Source organism: Schistocerca serialis, chromosome 1, assembly GCF_023864345.2.
Source record: "Schistocerca serialis cubense isolate TAMUIC-IGC-003099 chromosome 1, iqSchSeri2.2, whole genome shotgun sequence".
NCBI classification, from domain to species: Eukaryota; Metazoa; Arthropoda; class Insecta; order Orthoptera; family Acrididae; genus Schistocerca; species Schistocerca serialis.
This window is the reverse complement of record NC_064638.1, coordinates 314,735,445-314,750,342: the sequence shown is the minus strand read 5'-3', so window position 1 is coordinate 314,750,342 and position 14,898 is coordinate 314,735,445. Positions and strand designations below refer to the sequence as shown.

At 38.4% G+C, this 14,898-nt stretch overlaps 2 protein-coding genes across 3 annotated transcripts in view; one reads left to right on the top strand and one right to left on the bottom strand.

Annotated features, from left to right (window-relative positions):
- LOC126469690 (actin-interacting protein 1) overlaps positions 1-11,643 on the bottom strand; it is a 166,407-nt gene extending 154,764 nt beyond the window's left edge. Inside the window, exons 1-3 of the mRNA XM_050096856.1 lie at positions 11,501-11,643; positions 10,753-10,874; positions 8,756-8,846 (exon numbers count right to left, since the gene is read on the bottom strand). Coding sequence (XP_049952813.1) covers positions 8,756-8,846; positions 10,753-10,874; positions 11,501-11,516 — 229 coding nt within the window. The 5' untranslated portion in view covers positions 11,517-11,643. The remainder of the gene's footprint in view (positions 1-8,755; positions 8,847-10,752; positions 10,875-11,500) is intronic.
- A 71-nt stretch (positions 11,644-11,714) lies between these two features.
- LOC126469696 (cyclin-J) overlaps positions 11,715-14,898 on the top strand; it is a 48,422-nt gene continuing 45,238 nt past the window's right edge. For both annotated transcript variants that reach the window (XM_050096878.1, XM_050096870.1), the window contains exon 1: positions 11,715-11,944. In XM_050096878.1, coding sequence (XP_049952835.1) covers positions 11,942-11,944 — 3 coding nt within the window. In that variant the 5' untranslated portion in view covers positions 11,715-11,941. The remainder of the gene's footprint in view (positions 11,945-14,898) is intronic.

Here is a 14,898-nt window from a genome sequence, read left to right as displayed (position 1 = left end):
TGGCTATTGCTCACTGCTATGCTGAATATAAAATGCCTTATTACTGTGCAGGACCTGTCGTCTAGTACAGTGTCTTTGACTACTAATCAAAACATCATAGTTCTCGGGTTCAAATCACAGCAATGCTAAGTGTGGTGGGATGATTGCAACTGCACACTGAAAAGTTGCTTCAATAGCATAGACATGCGGTTTAATAATGTGGAAGTAGTATTCATGTAATGAATAAGTAACCTGTGAATCTGCAGACTTGCTGAAACACTCTGAGCTATATAATTATGAGGTTACACAACATTCGAGAAATGATTGTGAAGGGATACCAAGGGTCAGATGTTAGAGATGCCGAAATACACTGTGATAATCAAGGAAGTATCATCTGCACCAGTTCTATGCCAACATGGCTATACACTGAGGTGACAAAAGACATGAGATAGTGATATGCACATACACAGATTGCAGTAGTACCATGTATATAAGAGTGCTGCAATCACAGAGCTGTCATTTGTACTCAGGTGATTCATGTGAAAAGTTCCCAATGTGATTACGGCCGCACGACAGGAATTTTGGAAATTGTTAGAGAATTCAGAATCCCAAGAGCCACAGTATCAAGAAAGTGCCGAGAATACCAAATTTCAAGCATTACCTCAAGGCACTGGGAGCAGTAACGTTCGCAAAGAGTTGTAGGGGCTAACAGACAAGCAACACTGCATGAAATTACCACAGACATCAATGTAAGATGTACAACGAACATAACCATTATAACAGTGCAGCCAAATACTGCGCTAACGGGCTACGGCAGCAGACGACAGACATGAGTGCCTTTGCTAACAGCACGATGTCACCTGAAACACCTCTCCTGGGCTCTGACCACATCAGTTGGACCATAGATGAATGAAAACTGTGGTCTGGCCAGATGAGTAATGGTTTCAGTTGGTAAGAGCTGATGGTAGGGCTCGAGTGCAGCACAGACCCATCTTGTCAACAAGGCACTGTATAAGTTGATGGTAGCTCCATAATGATGTGGACTGTGTTTACATGGAATGGACTGAGTCCTTTGGTCCAAGTGAACTGATCACTGATTGGAAATGATTATGTTCGGCTACCTGCAGGCCATTTTCCGCCATTGATGGACCTCACGTTGACAAACAACAATGGAACTTTTATGGATGTATGCACCACGTCATCAGTCCACAAGTGGTTTGAAAAACATTATGGACATTTCAAGCAAATGATCTGGCCATCCACATCACCAAACCTGAATCCCATCGAACATTTATTGGACATAACCAAGCGATCAGTTTTTGCACAAAATCCTGCTCTGGTAATCTCGCAATTATAGATAGCTATACAGGCAGCATGGCTCAATAATTCAGCAAGGACCTTACAAGGACTTGACAAGAGACTTCCAAGGACTTGTTGAGAAGTCAGACATGATATCAGGAAGTATCCCATGACTTTTGTCATCTCAGTGGAATTAGATAGGAATGTCATTATTCACTGCAATGTTATTGCCAACTCCTTTTTACTCTCTGACCTTATTTTTAATCATTGCTTTTAATGTTCACTTGTTTTTTTCTAGAACTGTTTGCACTCTTGTGTGCACATGTAAATGTTGCAAATAAAATAGTTATACTAAAACCACGACATTTTTGGTGAGCAGCAGCTGTGCTGCATAACAAACTACATACGAAAATCCTGCATCAACTGTGACACACATCCTGCATGTACTGAATGTTAACTATCTAATGCCGACTGTCGATGTGACTGAATTCAGCCACGAGACATAAGTCAAACCACCACCATTCCAGCAAGAAAATCCTATTCTATGATTTGCATAATCCGAAAGCCCGTTTTTGTTAGCCCACATAACTTCCAATGAAGCAAGTATAATTACAATGTCAAGGCTGTTAATGGCATGACAACGTAAGTCCACGATATTTTGGCCTCACCTCCAGGTGCTAATAAATACACTGCCATTAAAAAGGCTCCAGGCAGTTACTTGTGTCAACCTGGAGTCAAAAAATTAGAAAAGATACTCCACACTTAGTCAGGTGATCACAGCCCTTCACAATTTCTGTGTTGCCTATGGACCCTGGCGAGAAATGCTGTTTATGAAGATATTCTACAAAACAATTAGCTGTTGCACCTACCATCTCTCACAGGGAAAATACTTACTGTATGTCGCAACAACCCCGACACAAAGACAAAAAGCAGACCGTATTATCGAGATGCATCCACCCGTAGGTACTGCAGCCATATAACCACAATCACACAATTCTTTGGCCTCATTACAAGCACAGAGCACCGAGACAACCATAAGATTGCTGCTCTTCAAACACAACATTCCATTGATCGTTGCAGTACCAACGCTCACTGAGGAAATGCCACTATTCCCCATCAACTAAAAAGATGTGATGGTACCACAGACAATTTGGCTCTGAAGCTTGAAAATGCTATTACTTGTGTCAGCTGGGACATACGTACATCTATTCACAATAAAGTGCCTGGCAGAGGGTTCAATGAACCATCTCCAAGCTGTCTCTCTACCGTTCGTCTCTCCAACAGCGCACGGGAAAAACGAGCACATAAATTTTTCTGTGCGAGCCCCGATTTCTCTTATTTTATCTTAATGATCATTTCTCCCTATGCAGGTGGATGCCAACATAATGTTTTCGCAACCGGAGGAGAAAACTGGGGATTTAAATTTCATGAGAAGATCCTCTCGAAACGAAAAATGCCTTTGTTTTAATGATTGCCACTCCAATTCACATATCATGTCTGTGGCACTATCTCCCCTATTTCACGATCGTACAAAATGAGCTGCCCTTCTTTGAACTTTTTCTTTGTCATCCGTCAGTCACACCTGATGCGGATCCTACATTGCATAGCAATGCTCCAGGATAGGGCGGACAAGTGTGGTGTAAGCAGCATCTTTAGTAGACCTGTTGCACCTTCTGAGTGTTCTGCCAATGAATCGCAGTTGTTGGTTTACTCTACCCACAACACTATCTAAGTGATCTTTCCAATTTAGGTTATATGTAATTGTAATCCCTAAGTATTTACTTGAATTTACAGCCTTCAGATTTGTGTGACTTATCAAAAATCAAAATTTAGTTGTCTTCTTTTAGTACTCATGAGAATAACTTTACACTTTTCTCTATCCAGGGTCAACTGCCACTTTTCGCATCATACAGATACCTTATCTAAATCATTTTGCAATTCGTTTTGGTCATCTGATGACTTAACAAGATGGTAAATGACAGCATCATCTGCAAACAATCTAAGATGGCTACTCAGATTGTCTCCTATGTCATTAATGTAGACCAGGAATACTACAGGGCCTATAACACTTCTTTGGGGAACACTGTATATTACTTCTACTTTACTTTCAATCTATTATCACGAACTGTGACCTTCCTGACAGGAAATCACGAACTGAGTCACACAACTGAGGTGATATTACATAGGCACATAGTTTGGTTAGAAGATGATTGTGAGGAATGGTGTTGAAAGCCTTCTGGAAATATAATATGGAATCAATTTGATATGCCTCGTCAATAGCACTCATTATTTTATGAGTATGAAGGGCTAGTTGTGTTTCACAAGAATGATATTTTCTGAATCGGTGCTGACTATGTATCAATAAATCATTTTCTTCAAGGTAATTCATAATGTTCGAGTACAGTATATGTTCCAAAACCCTACTACAAACTGTAGTTATACAGGCCTGTAATTCAGCAGATTACTCCTATTTCCCTTTTTGCGTATTAGTGTGACTTGAGCAATTTTCCAGTCTTTGGGTATGGATCTTTCTATGAGTGAGAGGTTGTATATAATTGCTAAATATGGAGCTATTGTATCAGCATACTCTGAAAGGAACCTGACTGGTGTACAATCTGGACTGGAGGCCTTGCCTCTAATAAGTGATTTAAGCTGCTTTGCTACACCAAAGATATATATGTCTATCTTTCTCATCTTGTCAGTTGTCCTCGATTTGAATTCGGGAATGCTTATTTCGTCGTCTTTGGTGAAGGAGTTTCGGAAAACCGTGTTTAATAACTCTGCTTTAGTGGCACTGTCGTCAGTGACTTCACCATTGTTGTCGCACAGTGGAGGTATTGATTGCGTCTTACCATTGGTCTGCTTTATGTATGACCAGAATCTCTCTGGGTTTTCTGCCAGATTACAAGACAGTGTTTCATTGGAGAAATTATTAAAAGCATCTCACATTGAAGTACACACTATATTTCTAACTTCTGCAAAACTTTGCCAATCTTAGGGATTTTGTGTCCTTTTAAATTTGGCATGCTTTTTTCGTTGCTTCTGCAACAGCAATCTGACCCATTTTGTGTACCATGGGGAATCAGTACCATCACTAATTTATCTGGTATAAATCTCTCAATTGCCATCAAAAATACCTCTTTGAAATCATTCCACATCTTTTCTATGCTTACATGATCAGATTGGAAGGAGTGGACACTGTCTCTTAAAAAGGCATTAAGAGAATTTTTATCAGCTTTTTTAATTAGATGTACTTTGTATTCAGCCTAGCAGCAACTGCCTTGTGGTCGCTAATCCCTGTATCCGTCATGATATTCCCTATTTGTCCATTATTATTTGTTGCTAAGAGATCAAGTATGCTTTCACAACCATTTACACTTCACTTCATTTGGGCTCATGAACTAATTGTTCAAAATAATTTTCTGAGAAAGCATTCAGCACAATTTCGGATGACATTTTATGCCTGCCACTGGCTTTAAACACACAATTTTTTCAGCACATTGAGGGTAGATTGAATTCACCACCAACTGTAATTGTATGAGTTGGATATCTATTTGAAATGGGACTCAAGTTTTCATTGAACTGTTCAGCAGCTTAATAGTTTAGTTTGATTGTCAAGTATAACTTCTACCCTTACTATTTCACAGGAACCATCTACTTCAATTTCACTAGAAGGTAAAATACTTCTGACAGTAATAAATACTCCACCACCAACTGTATTTAATCTATCCTTTCTGAACACTGTTATGTTTCCAGAATGAGATTTTCACTCTGCAGCGGAGTGTGCGCTGTTATGAAACTTCCTGGCAGATTAAAACTGTGTGCCCGACCGAGACTCGAACTCGGGACCTTTGCCTTTCGCGGGCAAGTGCTCTACCATCTGAGCTACCGTTATGTTATGTTGTTTGAAAAAGTTTCAGCTTTAGCCAGCTTTCCGTACCTATGACTATTTGAGCTTCAGTGTTTCCCATTAGGGCTAGGGAAGTCAATAATGGCTGATATGGCTTTCCAGACTGCAGTCGTTGACTGTGTCACTGACCATTGTACAAAATTGTAGTTTCTAGGGGCCATAGATGCTCATGTATTTATGCACCATCCTTTTCGACTACTTCACTGTAGCTATGACAACTTGTCTCTATACTTCCAGTGGTTCCACAATCAATACATATTGTCATGTGACATATTCACTGAACTTAACCTTTTGTTGTGAATTTGTGTGGCAATTCATTGTGGCAGATATAATATACCCACCCTTGGTGCAGATTTCATTTTACAACCTGCTACTGGTCCTTTACCACTGCCACCTTTTTGATACAAGCATTAATTTGCTACCTGTAGACATTTAAGCTGTGAAGACAACATTACTATAAGCATGATTCTCTATATTTAGATCTCCTTAAACAGTTCCCGTAGATCATTCGACATATACCCACATTAAGATCCGTACAGCACTCAAAAATATATTATATTTTCACAATTTCAGGACCATCAGTTCATACTTGATCTCAAAAAAACTGAAGGTAGCAACACAAGAATTTTCTCTTATGCTCACCAAAGGGATCTTTTATATTTGAAACAGCAGCTAGTTCCAAAGACAACCAAAGGATGGCACCCAAGCAATGATAAATGGCAACTTAATACCCGAACAATTCAAGATTGGTATCCTGTTCCATATGGTGAAGATTTCTCATTCAGTAACCACAATAAATTGCCTTCTCAAGAAAAGATTTGGAACATGCTTTCCACCAAATACCCATTGCTCCACAAGACATATCCAAGACTGCTGACTGCACTCCACTCAGCCTATTGAGTTTACTAGTATGCCTTTTGGATAATGCAACGCTGCAAAACTTTGCTGTGTTTTATGGGTGAAGTCACACGCAACCTCAACTCCTGCTATATCTATACTGCAATGTTTTGGTGATGTCTAGCACCAAAACAGAACATCTGGAACACATAATAGCAAGTATTCACTCACCTCTGTTCACATGAATTATTCCTCAATCCATCAAAGCACATGTTTGGAGCATCCAAAGTTCAGTTACTGAGGCAGACCGTTAACACTCAGTTCAGGTGCCACAGTAGATAAAGAGTGGAAGTCACTAACATCTTAACATACAGCCTGTGAGTTGCTTAGATTTCTTGAGCTTGCTAACTTTTATCATCGTTTTGTGAATAACCATGCACTGCTGGCAAGCTCCCCTGAATGACTTTATGAGTGGTACTCTGAAACCAAGCTGCAAATTACAGTAGACTCATGAAGCAATAACTGCCTTTAATGTGTAGACATAGCATATCACTGAGGTTGCACTTATAGGATACCCTAATGTACAAGTGTCTCTCACTTCAACAGTTGATGGATTGCAGTTGCAATAGGTGCTGTACTTAAACAACAAATATATAACACTGTCAGCCCTTGGCATTCTTCAGTCAGAAGATACCTCAACTGCAGCAGAGCTGGTCAACATACAACCGAGTTATATGCACCTTACACTTCCACACAGAAATTTTGCCAAATGTCTGAAAGCCAACAGTTTACACCAGTCACTGATTACAAGCTGTTAAAATATGCTTTCGTCAGAGAGCAAAGAAAATATCATTATGTCAACAATGGCTCTTGGGCTACATAAGCACAATATATGACACATATCGCCCATGTCAATGGGGAACTGATTACATCAGCATATGTCCTCTCCTGTACAGGCACAGTTACAGGCAATGTGGACTACAAAGCACCTGCCTCGCACAACACAACAGCAAGCTGCAAGACTTAGTTGTAAACCCATCTTATTACGTCTTCATCATATCCAGATACCTCATTCAAATGTGATGTATCATGATGATTCTATATCAAATACACGTATGTCTGTGACAATGAACTTTCAACACAGGCAATCTCGTCACTGCATAATTTTTCCCATCCTGAAGTCCAGAGTATAATGAGGCTTGTTAACAAGTTAGTGTATGGTCAAACTTGGACAGGGACTGCAAAACTTTTGTGCACCAGTGTACAGTCTCTCGGCGTAATTAGATTCCTCGTCACATCAGTACATCTCTTTGACACTTTCATTCTGTCCAACCAACAATTAAAACATCTGCGCACAGACATTGTTGGATCATTTCTGCCGTCCGAAGGACACATCTACTGTCTAACTGCCACCGACTGCTTTATCCACTGGCCAGAAATTTTTCCTATGGTTCATGCCACCACTGAAACCACTGCAACCACATCCTTTCACAGATGGATCACCTTTTTCAGAGAGCCTCTCCCTATCACCACCAACCACTGCAGGCAGTTTGACTCATGTTTTTTTTTTTTTTTTCAAATCGCTCACTGTTTTATTATTATTGGGCATGAAATGTATCTGAACTGCAGCTTATCAATCAGCAGCAAATGGCTTAGTTGGACATTTAAACTGCCAATTAAAAGTATTTCTACGATGCCTTGAACCACAACATTGGACAGAAACTCTACAAATTGTCCTACTAGGTATATGTACTTCCATCAAGGAAGATCTTCACACCACAGCAACAGAACTGTTTTATAGTCAACCAATTTGATTGCCTCATTAATTATTTGGCAAGGTGCCTAATGACCTGACTGAGGCATCAGACTCTGTTCGAAAATTATGTTCGCACATTCGCCAACTATGTCCAGTCACATTGAGAGTAGCATACCTGCCGCCTTTTCATTTTTGCTGATCTTTTGTAAATGAAACTAGGTTTTTGTTAGACATGATGCTGTGCACAAGCCACCATGAAGTACTGTTCACAGTCCTTCATTGAGATGAGAATATATTTAAGGTCAATGTTACCATGCCTCAACTACAATTTCCATTGATCCCCTTAAACCTGCTTTCTGCACCTCCTATGGTGTTACCTGCAAACCAGACAAGCCACAGCAGACAATGAACAAAATTTCTAATGAATCTATGACAAACTTGGCAGAATCACCCACCCCTCCATCCATCATTACTGACAACCCACAACATACGCCGGACAAAGTGCCTAATGAATCTACAGCAAACTTGGGAGAACTGCTTGCTCCTCCAGCTGTCTTTATATGATGTGGACTCCATGTCCATTTCAATGGAAAATACTGTAAGAAATTGGAGGGGGTGGGAGAAGGGGGGGGGGGGGGGGGGAGTACTGAAATGTGATGAAGTGATGTCATTATGCACTGCAGTGTTACTGCTGACTCTTGTTTACTCTCTGCTATCATACTTATTCATTGCTTCTGCTTTGAATTGTTACTGCTTGTGCTCTTGCAGGCATGTATTAAATGCTGTTAGTAATGTACTGATACTGAAACAGCAACTAGTTCATGGGAACAAAAATAAACAATCCTTTATGCTAAACGAGAATAGTGCTTTACAGTGAAAGGTTGCCTCTGCATTGCTTCCCAGAGCAAACAGAAAATTACATAAAATTAGAGATAAAAATAACAAAATCTCTATGATATTAAGGATTTTCATACCTCCTGATGCTATGTAAAATCCACTGGGAGAATATTTGGCGACATTCGTAGTGCAGGAGTGTTCAGTATAAATGTCCGAAATTGCAGGATTCTAAAACAGAAAGGAAAACATCGTATTAAATATATGAAATTTTCCCATGTCCATCCTGAAAAAAGTGAAGATGTCGAATCCCAAGTGAATTACCCCCCCCCCCCCAGTTCCAAAAAAAACACACACACACACACACACACACACACACACACACACACACACACACACACACACACACACACTCTTAATATTTTACACTTGAATCTCTCAAGTTTCTTCTCTTCGCAGGAAGAGCTAGGTAACTACATAGACTATCTCAGCTCAGCCTAGCACCCCTGGGTAAGCTAATATAACAAGCTACCACAGGGTACCAATGAGCATACTCCTCCGCCTTTCCCGCCCACTCATTCACTGTTCTGAGATTTACCTGAAAGCAATCCCTATACTTACCTTGAAAAATACATTGGTAATGCCATGTAAGCAATCTAAGGATTAAAAAGCTGAAGGAGCAGTGTATTTTCAGTAACCAATGGCATATTGGTGATACTAGTAGCTTTCAATAACAGAAACACAACTAACATGGCAGCAATCTCATTCAGAACTAAATATAATCTTATTGTTGGTGACAAATACTCGGTTTGCTGCATTAAAGTACAACACTGTATGAAATTAACACAGCACATAGGGCACATAGTAATCTCTCACATTTCTAGCAACTCATTTTCAGCTTATTTGTGCTATTCACTTTATGCATGGCAAATAAAACTATCAACTTCCAACTGAACTAGATCTCAAAGTGCCTATCAATCTGTTTCTCACCACAACCAATATTTTATATTTCAGGTGAAAACATAAAACAACAGCAGCAACTATGTGCTAACGTATCAATTATATGGATGTCTCAAATGTCAATATGAACACAAAAAGTGAGTCAAGATATTTCTGAGCAATTTTTCTTTCCCTTCATTTGGTTAACATACTGCCATCGAATGACTCCTATACTATCCTCTCATGGCTGCCTCTGGTATGTTGATGCAATGCCACTATCTGTTCTATACGGCAAGCAAGCATGGCATGTGGTTTGCCTTTAACAAACTTTAGCTCCCATTTCTGCCTCATACGCATGCAATATTTGGGGGAATTATCATGATAAAGAACCAGAATTACCTTAAACATAGATAGATTGTACAATAACAATGCTGATAACTAATTAGTCAAAGAAATTATTATTTAAATAATGTTAAACCTACGTAACGACATTATGAAAAGGATAGTAGTTGCTACTCACTATATAGCAGAGATGCTAAGTCACTGACAGGCACAATACAAAAGACTGTCACAAAATAAGCTTCCAGCCAACGAGGCCTTTGTCAAAAATATACACACACACACACACACACACACACACACACACACACACACACACACACACACGAGACTATAGTCTCTGGCAGCTGAAGCCACACTATGAACTACTCATCAGCGACTCAGCATCTCCACTATATGGTGAGGAGCAACTATCCCTTTCATAATATTGTTACATCCTGAATTTTCCATTGTTTAATGTTAAAGCTTCCATATACTGAACTGCAGCAATGAAAAACGACAAATTTCTCATTGTAGGGTTGGTACCCTGGAAATATTATACTGATCATGAATTCAATTTGATCTGTAGCTAATCATGATGAAAAATACACAATTAAATATTTCAATATTCTTGAACTGACAGGAAGATTATAACCTACTTTGTTATGTTACTTTCCTGCCAAAACATTAGCTAATAAGTCATTAAGACAAGAAAGCAGTATCTGTTGAAATGTTTTTAATCATGAGAAAAAATGATGGAACAAATATGATACACCAATAATGCACACTTTGTGGTCTTCTGTCCATTTATGTGGTAATTCTGAACCTCCAAAATAAAACTTATTAAGAGAACGTTTGTATTATTCACATTTCTACATACCTCGATATTTCTTATTATAACACTATTTCCATTAGTGTAAAGAAAATTTTTTCCCTTTGGATCTCCTCCCAGAACAATTGGTTGGCCCCTCTGAGTTCTCGGAAGGGATGCAAAAATATATTCTGTAAAACGAAAGACAATTTTTTTCTACAAAGTCATACTGCACAGTGTACCAATAACTGTTTAATGTTCACATTTGGGCCGTTGTCACTGCATAACCATAATGCACAACTTTTAATAAAGAAACAAAATATTATGTACATAATTCCATTTCAACACTTAATTCTACAACTTTCAAAACTTTTTATTTGAGTAATGCCGACCTAATTTCGCAGCAACGACAAGTGTTAAACAGCTTCCATAGCTTGTTAACGCACCAGCTCCATTTATGTAGCTATAACTACCCAATCCGCTACTGATGGGTTAGATTCAAACTGCTTTGCATTATTTTGACAGTAGTACATGTGGGACGGCCAGTTTCGTGATAAAAAAAATGATTTAAATGAACTTACCCGGTAAAAGCAGCTTTTGAGTTTGGAAACAGCTTTTAAGTAATGAATTCTGTAGTCTTCCTAATTAAATGTTCATCTATATATAATCTAGAGGAAGAAATATCCTATGCGATCTCTCATAGTAAACACTCAACAAGCACATCTGACAACAGCAGCCGGCTATGTATAACAAATCGTTAACAATGGCAAAATAATTAAATACGATAAACTTCTATGGCATCTAAAATTTCACTTACTGTTGGAGTAAGACATGTCAGGTTCCTTACATGAATTGCACAGAGCAACTTATATTTCACTACCTCTCTTCTCGTAACCACCCTCTTTCCACACCACCTCCTTTCCCTTATTTGGCGGAATGATAGCAACGAGTAGAATTTCATTTCCAACAGATGGAAGCACTGTTGAGTACAAAATTAAACAAATGAATAGTAATATGCGCTGCGGCGAAACAATGTTTGTCTGCTGAAGTGCTGCAATGTAGCGTTAGACAAGTAATGTTATGTGGGTCGACATTTCGCCTTGTTCACCATTTCGTGGTTTTCTTCAACGTTTAATGTGAAACATAAATTCAGTCATAAGATATGTACTGTGATATTAACTCAAGATTGTGTTTTATAAGGATCTGCGACAAATAACACGTATCTTCAAATATTTGTATCGCGAACTTTTGACCGTCAATGGTAATGAGTTTCCACATTTATGAGGTTTATATTATTTTCGTTCGTCCATAGCATAGGCTTTAATTTATAGAAATTCAATCATGTGTAACGAGTGGATCCAGTTAACTAATCAGTAGTTTTTTGTACTAAACATGGTTATTGCCTGTTGTAACTGTCAAAATTTTTATTAATTGCAATTTAAAAATTTTCGATTATTCGTAATTGCAAATTAATATTATAAATTGAACATGCATGCAGCAGGTATATGTTTTGTTTGTTGAGAACTTCATAGATGTACACTACAGAGCTACAGTTATTAATTTGTTGTAGGAACACTGTGTGATTAAATTCAGTTGCTTAGGCCAGTTTGCCTTGCGACTGTAGGTACTAATTTGTTAAAAATTATAAATGTACTAGTATTTAAAATTTATCTTTAGCCTTCCATACGTTATCATGCTGTAACAGGAGTTAATATAGCGTCTAGTGTCTAAGTCTAATAATCACGATTAACAGCAGTAATCACTCGTCCACCAAGTCCAAAATATACACAAATCATTCACCTCTTCATACTTCAGGCTTATGTAGTTGTAATTTTTAGTGAAGTGTATGGGGAAATATACAGTGGTATTAGTCAAAATGAGAAGGAATAATTTTTTAGGGCACCAGTGTATACTTACCCATGTAAATGCAGTTTTATTTATTGACTTGTACATTTGATTTACAGTAATGGTGTTTTTGAATTACGATTATCCATTAGTTCAAAACTCTATCTTTTGTCATGGGTGTTTGTATTGTGTACTAAGTTAACTCCTCCCCCCTCCCCCGGTGCTTTTTCATCGGCAGAATGTGTTCTCTGTGGACGTTTATGTGAAATGAGAGGAAAGGAGAGACAGAAACTGTTGCTGGTAAAAGGTTTGCTGCTTTTAAGTGTCAGGAGGAGGGCTACTGCACTAAATATCCAAATACAGCATCCAGCTCATCATCAACACTATCATAATTCCATGAGAAGCTGCATAGAGCTTGGGTATTCACCTCTGAGCATTGGCTTACAGCTTACAAAACTTCCCACCACATGTGCACTGGTGGTAATTGCGGGTCAGTTGAGCCTACAAATACTGAGCATCAGCTTTTACTGTGGTATAATGATGCAGTGGCATGTGACATCATATGTGTACAAACACACAGAAATCCTGATACTGCCATAGTTATTTTGTCTCTTTATTATTTTTGGGAATGTAGTTTGTGGTGGCAGACTGATCTGTAGAGTAATGTGAGGTCAAAAATAGATTTGAATGTGACAGTTTGCTTGTGAGATGCTGATACCAATTAATGTGAACATAAAATATTAGTTGTAGCAACACAGCAAGAGATCTAGTTTGTTTTAACAAAGAAATTTTCCAAACAGCCATGCAAATTAAGAAGTTATTTTATTTTCACTACCAGTTTCAGCAATTCAATATATCATTTTCAGGCCCATATGCATCTCTCAAAAACTATCAATATTGGCATGCTGGGACCAAAGGTGCATACGGGGCCTGAAGACGGCATATTGAATTGCTGGAACTGGTAGTGAAAATAAAATAAAATAACTTTTTAATTTGCACAACTTTTTGGCGAATTTCTGAGTTAAATATTTGACCAGCCACTGTCCCATGTCCACAGTGGATCAACAGAGATGTAGTTTGAGTTGAAAGATCACAATTTATTTGTAAGTTGGTGAAACTAATGAATGTGAATACTAAATCATAGTTGTGGTGACATACTGATCTGTAATGAATCCGGAGGACTAGGTGAGATTGAATGATAATTTAGCTGTGGGTTGGCGAACTGGTTATCAGTTGTATGCAGTGTGATCAAATGTACTGCCCCCTCAAAGGACTGTTAATGCTACAGGACATAGGTTATATAGTTGCAGTCAATCATATGATCGAAACCAACAAATGCAATGACTAAACATCCTATCGTAAACGAAACACAGTAATGACATACTACTGAAATATCAAAGTGAAACATCACAGACCCCATCCATCTACATAACAAATGCCAACAGACTTCGTAGACTATACCGATGGCTCACATTGTTTAGTAGAACCAGAGAAACACTAATTAATGACAAGAAGTGTGTGAATATGCTAAGAGCTAGTTGGAGATCTGTATTGTGATAATGAAGTGACTGATAGTTTGTGTTTGACTGAATGATGTAAGAAATAAACAGTGGTATGTGATTTAATCAACAAGATGAACTATTGATGGTCTGTGGGATATAAGCTTGTTATTCTTGTCATACGAGCAGACATTCATAACATTTTGATATGAATGCAAAAGATCTTTCAGAATTTTCAACGGTTGATACCCAAATGAAAATTCTCTATAATTTTCAATAAGATTAGAAATGTCTTTCTTGCTAAGAATGTGCGTACTTTGGAATCCAGTATAAAAATTTTACACCATTTATCAGTCATTCATCTGTGTTGGAAGGATATTTGACACGCTGATGTTGTCATCTTCAATCTGAAGACTGGTCTGATGCAGCGTTTCGTGCTACTCTATCCTGTGTGAAGACTGGTCTGATGCAGCGTTACGTGCTACTCTATCCTGTGCAATCTCTCTGTCTCTGAATGAATACTGTAACCCACATCCTTTTAAATCTGTGTACTGCATTCATCTCTTGGTATTCTGCTATGATTTTTTCCCCACCGCAGTTGCTTCCAGTACTAAATTGGTGATCCCTTGATGTCGCAGAATATGTCCCATCATCCAATCCCTTCTTTGAGTCAAGTTTTACGACAAATTTCATTTCTCTCCAATTTTATTCAGCAACTCTTCATTAGTTATTCTGTCTACCCATCTCATCTGCAGCATACTTCTGTAGCACCACAGTTCTGTTTTTGTCTGAATGATTTATCATCCATGTTTGTTGCTATATGTGGCTACAGTTGTAACAAATGATTTCAGAAAAGACTTCCTAACCAATA